The sequence below is a fragment of the Galeopterus variegatus genome, unplaced genomic scaffold (genome assembly GCF_000696425.1).
Source record: "Galeopterus variegatus unplaced genomic scaffold, G_variegatus-3.0.2 Scaffold320, whole genome shotgun sequence".
Taxonomy (NCBI): Eukaryota; Metazoa; Chordata; class Mammalia; order Dermoptera; family Cynocephalidae; genus Galeopterus; species Galeopterus variegatus.
In genome coordinates, this window is record NW_007726431.1 from 212810 (window position 1) to 230122 (window position 17313).

The 17313-nt window shown below is 40.2% G+C and overlaps 1 protein-coding gene across 1 annotated transcript in view; it reads right to left on the reverse strand.

The window, feature by feature from the left end:
- ARID5B (AT rich interactive domain 5B (MRF1-like)) overlaps window positions 1-17313 on the reverse strand; it is a 182663-nt gene that overhangs the window by 35493 nt on the left and 129857 nt on the right. Inside the window, exons 5-7 of the mRNA XM_008567460.1 lie at window positions 9167-9279; window positions 2621-2825; window positions 649-701 (exon numbers count right to left, since the gene is read on the reverse strand). Coding sequence (XP_008565682.1) covers window positions 649-701; window positions 2621-2825; window positions 9167-9279 — 371 coding nt within the window. The remainder of the gene's footprint in view (window positions 1-648; window positions 702-2620; window positions 2826-9166; window positions 9280-17313) is intronic.

A 17313-nucleotide genomic window follows, 5' to 3' on the forward strand; every position in this document is an offset into this window, starting at 1 on the left:
CTTAGTTTGTTGCTCTAACATTTTATTGGTTCAAAAGGCATGCTGTAAAAATCCGTGGCCATCAAATTTTCCTGTGGGCTAAAAATAACCCATTCCTGTCAGTTAGAATTAGCTGATAAAAAGTGTCAGAGCCTGTTCTGAATAAGTTTGATAACTTCCTGTTTATAAAGCACTGACCCTTGTCTAATAGAGCTTCTTTGCCCTAGAACGAGAGGAGATTCTGCAGCATTCTATTCCTTAATGGCCAATACTGATTACTTTTGAAAGCCTTTAATACATTTCCCATATTAGACATGAACAGATGTCAGGTATGTTGCCAAGGGAAATTTCTTTTATGCAATCTTGGCTTGTTGTACAATAATAGCCCTTTCTCAACATGGGAAAAAATTACAGACCCAACTAATTTCCCTGACAGGGGAGAGTTACATATGTTTTCCACTTGTAGTTTTTACGACAAGTTTACAATTTTGCCAAACCTGGAACTAATTGGGACTGTTTCCAAAAGCAGCCCAATAAACCCCCAAAAGTGTATAGCCATTTGAAGAGGCAGTCAATGATGGTTTGCTTTCGCATTTTCTCCATTTTGGTCAAAGAGAAGGGGAAGGTTAGATTGCAAAATTATTTCATTTAAGTTGCTTAAACACTTACTGTTTCATATCCTCCCAGTTTTTGAGCAGCTTGAAACATAGTCCAAAGGTTAACTGTTAGAGGGACAATAAGTATTTAGATAAGCATTGCATTAACATATTTCCAAGAAATGTCAATTAAAACATATTGTTTTTGTTTTTTTTCCAATGAGAAAGAGAAAAAAAAAATAGAAATACTAACATACCCTAGAGAGCTATGTTCTTAAGAAATGATTTGCCAAAGGGCATTCAACAACACTATCTATTATTACCACTTAAAATATTTCTTAAGAAACAGTCACACAACTACAGAAGTGGTTCTACTTATAGGAAAAGGACAACACAATTTTAGTTCTGTTGCCATCAGCAAAGCAAAAGAAGCTAAATTAGAGTGTCCTCGGGGGGAAAAAATGGGAGATCTCAAAATTGGGGTTGGTCTTATTCAACCCTTAAAAAGAAGCCATAAACAGTAATATACAAAGCTTCCCTCAGATGAGAACTCTTCATCATCAATAAATAACAGCCACTTTAATATATGAGCATCTTATTAATAGAGTGTCTGATGGCAGCACTATATTAAAGGCTCATACTATATTTCACTAACACATGGTACCTTGCAGTGAGTAGAAAATATTTCACATGCGAGGCAGCAGTGATACCATAGACCAAACGGAAGGAAGACATTTGCTCAGAGGAACTGAGTCATGAGCCAGTTAGTCCCCTAACTTGCCTGTGTGATTTTGCAAACATTTCATTTTCAAGCAGATTTCTCTTTGCAGGGTTTGTATATGGTTATGCTGTGAGACGACTATGCTAAATTGCTAGCAACCCTGTTCATTTGCACCAAATACCATGGAATAGGACTGCTACGGATTTGATTCTTTTACAGGAGGGGAAAATTGAACTTCAAGTAATTCCTTGGTAAGGGCAATGAATAAAATGAAAATTTAAAAAAACAGGCTCTTTGACACAACACGTTCTCAAAGCCTCATTGAACTTTGCACTGTTTCAAAGCTATCAAGAGCCCTGCCTTGGCCTTGATTTAATCTGAGCCAATGCATAATGCAACAAAGCTGTTCATAGTACATTAATTTTACTTCTATTTCAAGCAACCAGTTTTCAGACAAACATTGTAATCATTCGTAGTTATATAAGTTTATAATGGCTGCAAGTGTTCTCTTGCAATCAGTGCCAATTGCTATTAGGTATGTAAATTGTTATGGAAAACATACAGGTTTGACATTCTTCATCAAAATGACACATGGTTTTAATCTGGGAAGATACATTTGGAGAAAATACTATTTCAAGCCAGGGCTCATTGCTTTGTGCACCACTAAATCTAGACAGAGGCAAAATATATATTCAGTTGCAAAATCAGGGCAGGATCTGGATTTCTTCTCTTTTTATATGGAATTCTGCTCAGCTAGGAGTTCCTTGCTCTACTTACATTTACACTTAAACGTACACGTCAAAGTAAATCAAAATGGGGCCCTCTATACAGATCAGTGTATTTCCTGTCTCCTCTGAAGTCAGATTTTTGTTATCTTTTAACAAATTTGGGGCTTAGAAAATGTGTTTTCTCTTCATAGTTGTTTTGCCCATCTTTAAATGTCTTCCTTTTAAAAGCTGTCTTTCCACAGGCAACATCTGTGCCTGATAAAGCTACGTCATATTATCTCACAAGAAAGGCGTTACAGACACTCAGGATGGACAAAACAGAAAATGAGAAACTTTCAACATGTCTATTTCCAGTCATAATCAGTGGATTCAAGCCTATAAATATCTCACTGCAACTGTCCCAGAAGGGAACAATGTAACGGAAAGAGGCAGGGAAAAAATTCTTGGTTTGGAAGATTTGTAGATTTAGTATAAACACACAGCACCATCCCCAGATTAGGATTGCAACATAATCCTGAGTCAAAAACATTTTTTTTTTCCAATTCAAAGAATCTGAACAGTTTTGATATTTCAAAAACGAAAACAAGTATACTTACTCTGTTTAAAACCTAAATAGGGTATTCGTTCGATGGGCGTTTTCCTTTCTTTCATGTATTTATAAAGTGCCACCAAGAAGGCCTGTTCGTCTGCCCTGCATTCTTCACCAATGGCAAGCTTTGGTTTTTCTTCATTTGAGACTTTTTTATAGTTATTATGGTTATTCTTCGGCTTGGTCAAGGCTGACCTGGCCTCACATTTCACCTGTAAAAGGGAAAATATGCTATATCAGATCAGGCACAGCTCTGAAATGCTTACAAAGATACAGCTGAGTGGTAAGGGTGAACTTGTAAATTATCCCTGCTTGTAACTGCATTTTTAGAGGCATCAGTGAATATAAATGGTCTTAGACCAGAGGATGGTGAGTTTCTATAAAGGGCCATATAGCAAACATTGTAGGCTTCGGGGCCATACAGTGTCTGTTGCAGCGACTCAGCTCTCGCATGGCAGCAGGGCACGAGGGGTGTGGCTGTGTTCCAATAACATTTGATTCACAGAAACAGGCAGCCAGCCGGCCACAGTTTGCCAAACTATGCCAGCTTCTCTTAGACTCTTTACAAATATGTTGATGTGAAAGCAGAAACAGTGTTTACATCTGGTAGGAATAGTCTTCTGCCTGTTTATACATTTTATTTTCCTAAGGGGCACCATCAGTTAATGTCCTTGAATAAACCCTCCCTTCTTAATAAATAGTCTCATCTTTTATACTTTGTATCAAAATAAAAGGCATGTTTATTTCTTTATAGTAAAGTTATCTTGTGGCTATTCTCTCCACCAACCTGGAAAAACATGTCAATGCTAGCAGATGCTGGCATCGGGAATACCAGTAAAGTGTCACCCCAGGGTGATGGCCGGTTCCCCCCTAGGAGGGAACAAAGGACCCCACACTCTCATGAGGGCTTCTCGCTTTTCAGTCCACTCTGAGAATATAACATGACATGTTAACTAGCCACAAAAAGAAAAAAAAACGTAGAAGTCAACTAAAAAAGCCAAGAAGAGTAAGTGAAAAGCTCCATAATTAAAAAATAAATGGCGGTGAATGCTCCACATGTTCTTTCCACCCTCGAGGTGGATATGGAGCTTGGGTATTGAGCGGCTAACCTACTGTTCCCTCCTCCCTGCCATGTTCTACAAGAGGCCTTTGGTGGTTGTTAAATATAACGCTAAGTTGCTGAGCTATTTTAATTGTAAGAGGGCGAAGTACAAAGGGTCAGACTCTGAGTTCAAGTGCACCCATGGGGAATGTGTACATTCCAACGTTCTTTACATCTCCATATCTAAAATCGGGAGAGAAAGGGCAAGTGCTGGGGAAGTGTTATGAATAAAAATGTCCCACATATTCTACAATGCTCAACATTTCAGATGTTTGAGCCCCACTTCTTTCCCTGCAGATCCTCCTTCCTAAGCACCAGGAATATAAAAGACTATGCTTATTTATTAAAAGGAAGTGTATCCTCTTGCAAGGGTTTTCTTTATTGCTTATTCTTGCAAGCAAGCACGCTAGTTGAATACCTCTAGACTGGTCCTGGAAAAACAAAACTCTGCACCATTCATTCAATAAGGACTCTAGATAAGATTTTCATTTTCAAGGGGATGTGGAAATGAGAGTAAAACATTTTTTTACATGTAGAATTTTTACTTACAAAATTCTCAAACTTCAGTACTTTGTAAATTATATTAAGGTAAACATGCTGTGAAACTTTATGTTATCATTTTTCACTGCCAAGTTTTAGGTTGTTGAGTCTAAAGTTCTGATGAAATTTATAATTTAATGGATTCTTGAAATCATCAAATCATTCTCGTTTTAATTTGTATTGCTTCCCAGCCTTTTTTTGAGTGTTTACTAAGTAGCCAGTCTCAATTCTAAGCACTGTTTGGGTATCATCTCATTTCATGCTCACAACCCTAATGAGGTGGTTATTATTCTCATATTACAGATGAGGAAACTGAAGTACAGAGAAGATGAGAAACATGGACCAGATCACAGGATCATGTATTCATGCTCACAACCCTAATGAGGTGGTTATTATTCTCATATTACAGATGAGGAAACTGAAGCACAGAGAAGATGAGAAACATGGACCAGATCACAGGATCATGTACAAGTCAGCAAGTCAGCAAGTGGGAAGTCTGGGATTTGAACATAGGTAGCCTCATTCTAGGGCTTGTGGTTGTAAACACTACTGACACTCAGTAAAAATACTGAATTGGCAGTCAAAACGAACTTCCAGTTAAAGAAGCATTTCTGATTACCAGGCATTACAAAACCTACCTCTAAGAAATGTGATTTATCAAATGAGAAGTAAAAGATAAAATTAGGTGGTTTCCAAGTATAAAAGAGCTCCATTACTTCTGTTGTGTTTGAGCAAAGGGAAGAAAACCATTATCAACTGAGCACCTATAGTGAGGCAGATACAAGACAGCTGGGCTTCATGCATTCTACCTAAAGTTCATAAGAATGGTAAAAGGGAGATATTAAGCCCATTTTACGGTTGAGAGAACTGAAGCTCAGCGAGGTCATGTCTTGTCATAATGGCAAGTGAGGGCCAGAGAACTCAGGTCTGCCTCACTCCAAACCCCAATCTTGTACAAAAAGAAGCAGATCTAAAGTTTGTGTATAAAACAGACTGAGTCTTAAGTTTGCCATGACAATGGGCCAATTACTTATATTATTAGGTCAGAAGAAGCTCTGTTAAGGGAGTATGAGGTTCTCTTCTCAGTGTCTAGACAGCTGCTTAACCCTCTGCTTCACTGGTAGAAATGCCCAGAAACAGAAGGATAGCACATCGGGGATGCACAAACCAGGTCCAGAGTAATTCAGACTCCCTGCCTCACAGCAAAGGCTCCAAGTGAAGCTGGGCTGCCACCTCCCAAACTCCACCCTGAATCTCAGTGGGCTTCCGGCATGTTGGTCCTGGGGAGGCCAGGTACTCAGGAAGATGTGAACCAGTGTACCGTGGCTTCCTTTCTTGGACTAGGCTTGATACATTTTTTTTTTCAGTCAACACAAATGAGCTTTTTAGAGTATTATTCTGTTTCTGGGTAGGACCAAGTCAAGTTCCTTCCTACTTTTTTTTACATTTACCCCAAACATTCTCAGCATTTCAATCTACTCAGTTATTACAGTGCAGGTGTTAATGGAAACAGGAGTGAGTCTTGATATTGACCTTGAGAAAGCCCAACCTTTTGATGGTGACAGTTAATTACTAGACCTGTTTCTTCCCAGCCTGAACAGCATACACCTGTTGAGTTTACTAAGAGCTTTGGGGTTTCCAAAATGATTGAGGAAGTGCTAATTAAAGAATCAACATTTAACGTTTTCAGTGAACCACCACCTATTTGATATTAACCACATCCTTCCACGAGACTGAGTTATAACTAATCCAGCCTTCAACTGGGGCAGCGAGATGTGCTGAACCAGCAATAAAGACAACTAGAGTTCTGATCTTGGTTGGGTCACTAACTTGCTGTGTGACCGTCAGTTTTATCCTCAGTAAAGCAAGAAGGATAATCCCTGGGGGTAGTTCTGAGAACCAAATGAGATGAGAAATATTGAAAATAATGAAAGTATTACATTTGTGAAATAATGAAAGTATGTTTGCAATTTACATGAAAGAATATATTACACACCATGGTTTCCTTTTTTACGTTCCTTTTAGAATGTAAACCACCTGTTATACACATCTGGCCTCTGGAAAATGCTTATAGGATATGAGAAATCATTTGCCTTCTACCAATCTAGGCCTTTCATTAGACACCTAGGCCAAGAGATTTCTCTAGCATAGATCACCCCAGTATTGATCACCCTATGAACAAGCCTGGACCCCAGAATAGCTACTTTAAGATGATCCAGGGAAATGGCAGTATTTGGGTCGGACACATTCACAATGTCTTCGGAGAACTGGTAGTTTCCTCCCACATGACTTTTGCTGCCTTTGGGAAGCCATGAAATTTTCTCTCCCTTGGAAAACAGGGTCTCCCAAAGCTGGTTTTCATGTTCTCATTGAGAGAGTGCAACCCTTTGATGGTGACGGTCAATTGTTTGACTTATTTTCCCAGTCATGAACACAACAAACCCAGTGAGTCCCACTCTAAGAGCTTTACTGTGAAGAGCTGCAGGAAGCTGATACTTATCCATAGTTAGAAATGGTCTGTTTAATGTCCTTTCGAAGAAAACAGTCACACGGTCTTGGTCATAAGGCCAAACAGCTCACTGTCACCTAAAATGTTCCTTTCAGTTGAGCAAATGATCAGATGGTCACAGGCTTATAATCTCTACTGTAGTGTTTCATGGGAAAAGACCATGACACAAATTACTTTTTAATAGCTGTCCTGGTTCCAGATGTGACTTGTTTATTTTATATCTGTCTGTTCGTACCAACAGACAAGCTTGTCCTTTCAGTTGAGCAAATGATCAGATGGTCACAGGCTTATAATCTCTACTGTAGTGTTTCAGGGAAAAGACCATGACACAAATTACTTTTTAATAGCTGTGCTGGTTCCAGATGTGACTTGTTTATTTTATATCTGTCTGTTCGTACCAACAGACAAGCTTATCTTATTTCCTACCTACCAATCTTTCTTTTCTAGTTGAAGTGGTCTTTCCAGACCTGTTGCATATAGCCAACGCAGGACTGCAATCCAAAACTCCAAAAAGAGCGGAGCCTTTAGACCAGTCCCCAGGAGCTGACCACAGCATGACATTCATCACTGAACACCAACAGTAGAAGGATGATCTGTCTTCTTGCAAAGATTCTGAATGTACACACTGGTGGCAGGTGGCATGAAGGAGTCGCTTCAAAAACCCAGCCTTGACTTCTATCCCTCTAAGGAGGATAAGTCAGAGAACATCAAACACAGCCTATGTACAGAGCAGGCTCCTGTTCTCAATTGTGTTTGCCTGAGTGTGAGTCCTGAGCTGCCTTCCATGGAGAGGAGCATTGGAGGTACTGTTCTTTCAGATCAATTGCATGAGTTTTGCAAAATTCCCAGAGGCATACCTTGGTAGCGACTCCAAATGACATGGGAAGGAGCTTCATCCTGCTGGGCTCAGGTACAGAATATGCTGGAGTAAACACATGATGTCACCCTAGAAGTATGGGCTGGGTGCCAACCACAGGAATAGGCAGTGTAAGCTCTGCTGAATGCTACAGTCCTAAAACCTTCTCACTCCATTCTACAGTGTCTTGTAAGAACTTGCAAACTACATCACAAGGAATGAATTCTTCCTACTGACATCCTTCAAGACTATGGAAACCAAAGCCCTAGGCAGGTAGTTCTAGAGCTGAGACGTGTGACTTACAAGAAAATGCCATCCATGGTATCCTTGTGGATTCACTCACGGAAAGTTAAATGAGCAGGGAACAAATAACTTATGGAAAGGATAGATTTGTTTTTAGCCAGAAAATGGAAAAGACCAATTTCTACTGGTTGATCTCTTTTCAACCCTTTGGAATCTTGGAAGCATGAAGAAATCCTAACCAAAAAGTCCTCAAACTCAAAACTTCTGATGAAACAATTATACTTGAAATAAGATTTATAAAATGTGAATGTCTAGGATTTACTTCATTACACTGGGAGGGGGCTGAGTACATGGAAGACAAGTAGTAGATTGTCAACACAGAACTGATTTTTTTTTTCTACATCAGAATCTTCCAAATTCACCACTAATCAAAATGCTCCCATTTTCATAAGTTTCATTCTTAGATAGGGAAATGTGGTATCAGTTGAAATCTGGACTTCAATTTAGGTCCTAAAGGGACTATTGCTGTCTTTTACACAGAAACAACACCTACATGCAAACACCCAGGAAACGGGACCATGGAAATCTGACCCAAGCCCACTAAAGTCAAAAAGTCTAAAAATATGAAGTGACACTTCACCCTTTATGGTGCTAAATACTTCAGGCATGCACTTTCAAGATTCCAAAGAATGCTTGGGCAAAATGGGCCTGAAAAGTAGTCTAGAATTTTGACTTTCATTCTGCATTAACAGAGACCTTTAAAAACACATAAATGTATATGTGGGTATATGTATACATATAAGTATTTTGCCATGTATCTTTAATTTTACTCTAATGTAAATTAGAGGTGACTTTGAAAAATACACAACTAAAAAGATTAATTCTAGCCATTTCTAATTTCATCCTCTGTTAATCTCTGAAACATATTTAGATGAATGCATTCAGAAAGAGGATGGATCAGCTGATCTATTTTTGATACGAGCAGAGTAAACTATGTCATTGTGTCACTTACTATGAAATCAGCCTTAGTGACGTGGGCGCTTAATCATCTGTACTTTACCCAACAGGCCAAACTGGGAGGTGGGAAGGCTTTCTGTTGACTAATCAAAATGCCTACCTCCCCCACTTCCAGCCACGGGGTAAGGGGAGGTGGCGGGAACAGAGACAGCACAGGGCTTCAAAAGCTCTGAGTACCGAAGTCAGATTCTGAATTGAAAACTGACGAGACACGAGAGCAGAGAGAAAGAAAAAGGGAAAATAAAAAGATGCAGCGAAATGAACACCATGGAGTGAATGACCGTACCTTGGCAACGGCTTTGCCATCGGAATTATTGTTGGAATCCTTAACACCACTGAATGAATCTCTTCTTTGTGGGCATGGTTTCTTTTTGCGTGGTCTGCCTTTAAGATTTGGCGCTGGAAACAAATGGAGAACAATTGGTATACATTTTCATTTGCATGGGTTTCCTTATTAAAGACTGAGAATCTTACTACAGTGGTTCCCTCTAATTGCTCAGTGAAATGTACATATCTGTGGCAGCCAACCTCATTATATGCTTCTGTCTCTGAAGGGTTGCTTGTTGGTAGACTATATACTTCTTTTACATGTTTTCCAAAGCGAATCTATCACACTTTAACATGTCTAATTAATATAAATAAAATGAAGTCCTTAGCTCTAAAGGGCTAAGACATGATGATAAATAAAATGCCTTTCCCCATTGTTAGAAAAGAAGTATTTGGGCTGAAAGACAACCCTGAACTTCAAGATCGTTAGTTGGTTTTTGTTTTGTATCTTGTTTTCAGAAACTTAAGTGATATGCCAGCCCATCATGGTATCATAGTAATAGAACGTTTGAAAACATCTCTCTTCAAAAGCATTTGGAGACATGAACATCTTCTCAAATTATCATACCGATAAGTAGAGAGATAGCTATAGAGAGGCATTCACAATAACAAGCTGGAAAATATTATTAGAAGTGTTTACTAATAATATTGTGACCAGCATGTTTCAAATCTCAACAAATCTGGCAGATACATTCAAATCAGCATGCTCTCTTTTCTTTTTCAGTATATTTTTACGAAGATCTTGAGGTTTATTTAAAATAACTTCCAAAGATTACCCTGGGGTTAGCCTGATTCCGTCGGGTTACACTTTTTAAAAGCCATAGACAAGATACAAATCAAAGTTATATTTCTTCCTTGATGTTGAGCATGGTTCCTTTTAAGATCTCTACAGACAGCAGGGAGGAAAGGCTGCTGTTTATTGAGTGCTACGACTCTGTCTGGCATCAGCTTTCACATTTAACTTCATCAGTCACCCAAGCAAAGCAAAATTAAAACCAACGAACTAACCAACTAGCTCTTGAACAATCCCAAACTAATAAATTATACCCGAACAATTTCTTTCAGACCTTTCACAGTACCCACACTTTTTATTACTTTAAGTGATGATTATGACAATGTCAAACCTGAACAACACAAACCCTCTTAATTGTTGTTAGTCTCACTTATGTCAGCGGATTTAGGACATTCTACATTGTACTCATCTGCAAACAATTAATCCTACTAATTTGATTTTCTTATAAAACACTTTTGCTCTTGTGCTCAGTAAAGCCGTGCTGCTTTTACAGAGAGGCAAAACTTTAAAAAGCGGCTTTGGGGCTTTCCCAAACCCCGCTCACCTCTCACTCCCCACAATGTTGGTCTGAAAGTCCACCCCAGAAAGCCAGCCTGGAATTATCCAAGGTAAACAAGCTCCCAAACAAAATCAAGCAAAGAGAAAGTAGCGATTACCCATTCCAGTCGACAAACATCTGCCTGATTGATGTCTGTGCTCATGAACGCTACGGCATGTGACTGCTCCCCGGCCACCTCCCTGGAAGTCTGCAGTCGCTGTGGATGTCAGCTTCCCTCTGAATGCGAGCTGCTGCGACGCTGGGCGCTCTGCTTACAACTCCCCTCCCCCGGCAGCTCCATTACTCATGTAAACACACAGCAGTGACTAGCACCGAGCGTGTGGGATGAGTTCTGAGGACTTTGCTGGAGTTGCCAGACTGGCAGGGAGGGCTCTGCTCCCTCCACCTCCCTGCGCAGGGCTGGTGATTTCATCGGCCTGTTTTTTGCATCCTGACCTCTCACTCCCCGTCACAGCCCGATGCCACGTTCCATGAATCTGACACGGTCCACAGCCTGGAGCCAGGGCGGGGACAATTTTGTTTAGAAGACTTTGTGTAGCACAGAAGTGTTTCCACAACTGACCCAAGTGCTAAGACTTTAATGACCGTGAGGGAAGGGTGTACTTTCATGTCCTTTATCAAAATAATAGCTGAGCAGAAAGCTGACAGAAACAAACAGAACTTGGGGTAGCAGGTCTGAGGCATTTCATTAAAAGAAACCAAACAATATCGCCTCTGTTCTAAGACTTGTTACTGCGATCGTCCCTTCCAGCATCTTGGTGAAAAGCACTTAAACCTAAAAGGCATTTATTTCCAGAAAAGCTTTCAAATCCCAAAGGCCTCTTCAATAGAGAGAACTTGCTTTGAACATGCTGTTTTAAATAACGGCAAAGGTTCCAGAAACCGGCAAGGAGTCATCCCCAAGCCCGGTCTTATTTTCTCCATTCTTTCAGCTGTTTTTGGAACCCAGGGAAGCACATGCCCTTCCCCAGCAGGTTCTGAGAATCACAAATTTAGAACAGACTAGCACCTAATATTCCGGTCACAAAACTTAAACTCTAAATGGGATTTGATCAAGAGAAAAAAATCTTTTGTTCTTAATAAGACATGTACATGGATATTTCAGGTATGGTTAAGTAAATCCCAACAGTCACTCAGGCTCAAACTCAAATCCTTCCTGTAGTCTCCCTTCTGAACCCCTTTCCTGTCCTTCTCTTATTGGAACATGTCACTGTATTCCTTGTACGTGAGCTGTTTCTTGGCTTATTATTATAATAGACTGGAGAGTCTTCAGGGCAGGATCGTGTGGGATTCATCTCTCATCTGCTCCAGCACAACACCCAGGAGGCAGCATTGCAAAACATTAATTTGTTGAGTGAACAAGTGATTATTAGACATAAAGATGCCCACATGTTCCTCCTTCATGTCTTCATGAGCTGGGCTGGCCTGCTAACCTCACCACGTGGTATACTTCTCTCACTGGGCACCTGTAAAATGCCATTCACCTTTACTAGTACACTTGTGCTCTGGGAACATGAATCAGTGACTTACTTGAGTCTGGACTGGGAATTGGGATAGGAAACCTTAAGTCTGGCATCTCAGTAGGGCCATAATCTTGTGCCACATGCAATGTACAAATGCCCTGAAGAGCACAACTATCCAAAGTCCCAGGGAGAATGGAGCACGCAGAACTGGGTAGGAGCCCCCATAATAGAATATCTTCTGGATTTATGAGACCCCAGGAAAAGCCTTGGGATGGAGGGTCTGGCTTTTGGGGATAGCAAAAATTCTGGTCTCCAGGCTACATTTTTTTTCACTCTAGGGTCATGAAAACAAATCATCTGCTAGGCTGGTGAGTGAAAACATGCAATAAGGTGTGGTGGTGATCAGGAGTAGGGTGGGACTCTGGACTTTAATTTTTTACATAGCAAACAGTCCCACCTCCTTCCAGTCACTCTTAAGGGACCTAAACCTGCCCTCTCCTTGAAAGCTAAGGGCTATGTACCCTGAGAGACCCAAAATCCTAAAGACTCCAGAATCAGACCAGCTCCAGCGCTTTAGGTGAGGCTGATCTCTACCAATAAAGCTCTCCTGGGAAGCCAGCAGTATGCTTACTGATGGCATACCTGGCTGCAGTCAGTGCGCTTTAAAAAACGAACCATGTAAAGCAATAAACGCACAGTTACCTTTACATGTAATACACCGTCCAGCCCTGGCCTGGCTCATCATAGAGGTCGGTAAATGCTCTTTGCATGAATGTTTCCATGCATGAATAATAGCAGCTAATATTTAGCACCTTTTCTGTGCCAGTCACTGTTTTCAGTACTTTGCTTACTATAACTCAATTAAAACTGACAACAAGCCAATGAAGAAAGTGTGAGATAATTATCCCCATTTTATAGATCAGGAAACTGAGATAGAAATGAAATTACTTGGCTCAGGTTATACCATGGGTTACTTATAGCAGAAGGATTCCAGGCAGCTGGACTTTATCCAGAGCCCCTGCTTTAGGCAACTTCTCTCTCTCTCTCTCTCTCTCTCTCTCTCTCTCATACACACACACTCTCCCTTTGCCTAGTAATGAGGTATTCATATTAACTTGGGCTGGCAGTCTCCAGGGAGCTTTCCTAAATGAAAACACTCTCAAATACTACATAGCATGAGGGTGCTGCAGCCATCCCAGGCAACAAACAGCATCCTACAGACTTGACGGCAAGCAGGATCCCCATTAGTCCTGACTCAGCAGTAGGTGACAGGACTTCCACTAAAGCCACTAAAGCCAATAAAACTCAATCAGAGTGCCATACACATTACCCCCTTACAGTGGGCCTCAGAATCTTCTGCCTAATCAGTGAAAGATCTCTGTGGTTTTAAAAAAACTCTTTCCTCTCTGACTGCCCATCTGTTCCTCTTACTCAGTGCCAAGAAATTAACAAGTATTCACCTTTGTGAAGTCACTGCTATTTCTATAGGTGTTAATCTCCAGAGAATCAAGCTACCTCCAGTGCTCCGGGCTACTTTGACATCTAAGCCAAGGTTGCTTCTTTTTTTTCTCTTTTTAAATCCTTCAAATATTAATGAATTATAGTCTAGTTTCTTGACAATACAGCAAAACAAGTGTCTCCCCCCCGCCCAAAGGGTCTAGAAACTTAGTTGTAGACATGCATTTTACTTCACTATGGGTTCAGACAAGTTATGCGTCAGGGCAGTGCAGGTGTGGGAAACTTTCATTTCAACCTTAACTCTTGCAATAATAATAATAAAGCAAAGGAAATGTAACCAGTTACTGGCAAAGTAAATTGTTTTTGGCTTAAATGTTCCTGTTTTTTCTACTCTGTTCTTCCTGTCATGACCGTCTCTTTTTTTTATAGCATTTATGCTTTTGGAAATACCACGAAGATAAACTGCTATAAAAGCTGGATTGACTCATCAGTTAACAACTCTTTCTTCTCATTTTGCAGGGAGGATTTTGATGCCAGTGCAGCCACACATTCTCTCGAGAAATTCTTTGTGAGCTTCCACTCAGAGATAGGGCTTGCTTGTTGGTGGGGACTGGAATCAGGGGAGTGGAAATCCAGGCATAATTTTCCTAAGAGTTTGACCCCTTGGGTCAATGTCTAGAGGAAGTCGGCAGAGCGTTAACTCATTTGATTTGCAAGTGTGTGTGTGTGTGTGTGTGTGTTTTAAACAGGAGCCAGAAAACAAAACTCCACTGACTGAAGTATTAGGGGCTGACAAATATTGTTCTATGTATAGTATGCTTTACTGATAATACTTTGCATTTCTGTAATGCCTTTCCTCTGAGGATCTCAATTCTCTGGTACATTTTCTTTACAGACAATAATCTTAAAATACTCTGGCAAGTCTCAGCATGGAACATTGCTCTTTCTGGAAAAAAAAAAAAAAACCTACCCTAATTTAGTTATCATTTACTGTGTCCTATTTTCAATGTTTTCCTTTTGACTATTTAGAAACTTCCTCTTTCACTACAACAAAAATAGGATGAATATTTTTAAAGTTATTAACGTATGAGTAAAAGATTTAGAAACCAAGAATGGCAGAAGGTTTGATCAAAGCCACTCCTAAAATTTATGGGTGTAATAAAAGAAAGGCATTTCACAGATAATCTCTCACAGAATTTTAGTTTTCAAATACTTGGGAAGAAAGAAAACGACGCTCTCAGCTTCATTTTGCTTAACTTAAAGCCAACCTCTTTAACTTAAAAATTCATAAATAATTCCCTGAATTTTTTTATTTCAAAGCCAGTTAATATTTCATATAGTGCCCACTGGTACTCAACATCTGTTTAATTGGTCAAATCTTTCTGTGAATTCACAAAACATTGTTCACATGTAGATTTAAGAATATTCAAGTGTATTTTTATTCTGTTTTCCTATAAACAGTCTTCCACACCCAACAGAAACGTTTCAGGAGCAATTGTATTGTCTGAGATAGGAACGCACAGGGACATTGACAAGCACAACTGGATCTTGTGGGACATTCTAACTTAAATGATGAATTTTAAACAATAGACATGGTAAAACAATGCTGCAAAGTTTTATTATTTCATAATTGTTCTGGTAAGTCTCTTTTAGGAGTATTTTTTTTTTCTCAAATAAAGGCATTAAAAAGATGATCCAAGAGTCATAAGCCCAGACTCCAGAGCCAGGCTTCAATATCCTCATTTTCAAATGTCACCAAGACCACACAGCCCTTAACGACAACAGATGGATATGTCCCTGAGGAATCATCATGCTCATCACACTGGACATCATAGCCCTGTAAAGACCTGGGCTATGAATTTCCAAGTCTGATTTAGCCCAAGCTAGACCCCACACTGCTTGTTAGTTACCTCTAACTACCATTCAGCATTTCCAATGAACTATTCTCTTACAGAATCAGGTCCTTGTTCTACCTCCTGGAAAGGTGAGCAGTTGTGTTGTTAGAAAGAGGATGAAAAAAAAATGAAGCTGGTTTTATATGAGGTCCATTCACTTTGGCTCTTTGTCAAAATCACTGAGATCCCCAAGAGTCACTAATGAGAGTTGAATGTACTACTGCATTTGTCATACCTGGACTGCTCGGGCAGTTTAAGTCCAAAACAGCCGTGGACTTCATTGACTGCTCAACAAACCACGTAAGTAAACACTCTTGTAATCCCTTCCAAAACATGCCCAGTCTTACTCACTCCTGTTTCCTACTTGCGAATGCTGGAGCAATTGTTAATGCCTCTGATCAAAGTTTTAGTAATTTCATAGGCGTGTGATTTGCATAGCTACTTCCTGATCCTCCTTCTCTCTCTGCCCTGGAGGTCTTCATTTCTCAGAAACACTTAAAAACACAGATTATTTGACTTCTACCCTTCCCCCGCCCCATAAATGGAACAGGACTCGCTGGCTCATCCCTACTGCTAATTGGTTTGAAAGCATGTGACTCCATATGTTCCTGCCATTAAAAGACAAGCAAACCTCTTTTGTAGTCAGGTTTTTCTGGCAGTGATGGGCAGATTTCTATCTCTGTTCTCCCGTGTCTTGAGGAAGGAGAGAAATTTAAATGACCAAACTTTATCTATATATGTTATTTTAAAATCATGTAGTGGATTCCAAGGTAATACAGCAATGTTCCAGAAGTCTATATAATAAGTTTGTCCACAAAGACACTGGCAAAGAAGAAAGGGGTTATAGATGCTTCTCACTACCACTTGGGGAATAAGGGGGAAATCTGGGTGCTAAATCTAGGTATGGAGTAAAGAGAGATTCTGGGTTTTCAGAAGACTGGCTCTCTAATGGGACATTTCTGGAAACAAGAAAAGAGATGGAAATCCATGCTGGACTTCTCAAACTCTCACCTTCCCTCTGGTCTGTTCTGGTTACCCACAGTATCCTCCAGTGAAAACCATTCTCAGTGGAGGGTCCCCATCAGGACCTGTAAGGTGATGGAAGTGGTGGCTCACAGCTGTTTTTCAAAAGCTTGTTAATTTGGGGGATGACAGGGTCTTCATACCATAGAATGGATGGGACCATGGCCTCGGTTTTCCTGAGAGTCATGAGCCTATGGAAAGACTCTTTTGCCTTAGAATTTCAAATATTCCATAAAGAGACATCAGCTGAGGCAGAGTGGTCACCTGAGGACTTAACTCAGTCCTTAAGGGTACAGTGGCAGTGCTACTTAGGTGCTAATACTGCACACAAAGGGTCTGATTCCCCCACCTCCACTCCACACCCAGCTGCATGGTCTTGCCATGAAGTCACAAACCCAGCAAAACCAAAAGTGGCCTCTAAAAACAGCACAGTGGCTCAAACTTCCACTTTCACAATTACCTGGCAACTCCTTTCTCCTATTCATCTCTCCAGATGCCAGGCAGCCCCAAGCCATTTCCAGGCCCCAGGCTCCGCTCTCCATGGAGACCTTGCACACAAGCTATTGCAACTACAGTAAATGTGTTATTTCAGCACTATGCTATGTGTTACGTCTCAGGATTTCGAAACAGCTCCTGTTTCAATTTTTTGAAAACAATTCAATAAACACAGATTTAGTCTTTCTTAGTTTGGTACTACATAATAAGAATAGAATATTAACTTAAGATAATTGTCTTTTTTTTTTTTTTAAGGCTGTTTAAGGATCCACTCTGGAAATGCTTTTTAAGGACACTTTGGTATGCACAATTTCTGAAGGCTGGAAAGCTAGGACCTCTTAAACAGATCTCTCTCTCTCTCTCTCTCTCTCTCTCTCTCTCTCTCTGTTACAATCAATAAACCTGCTCGTTCTGGCCTAT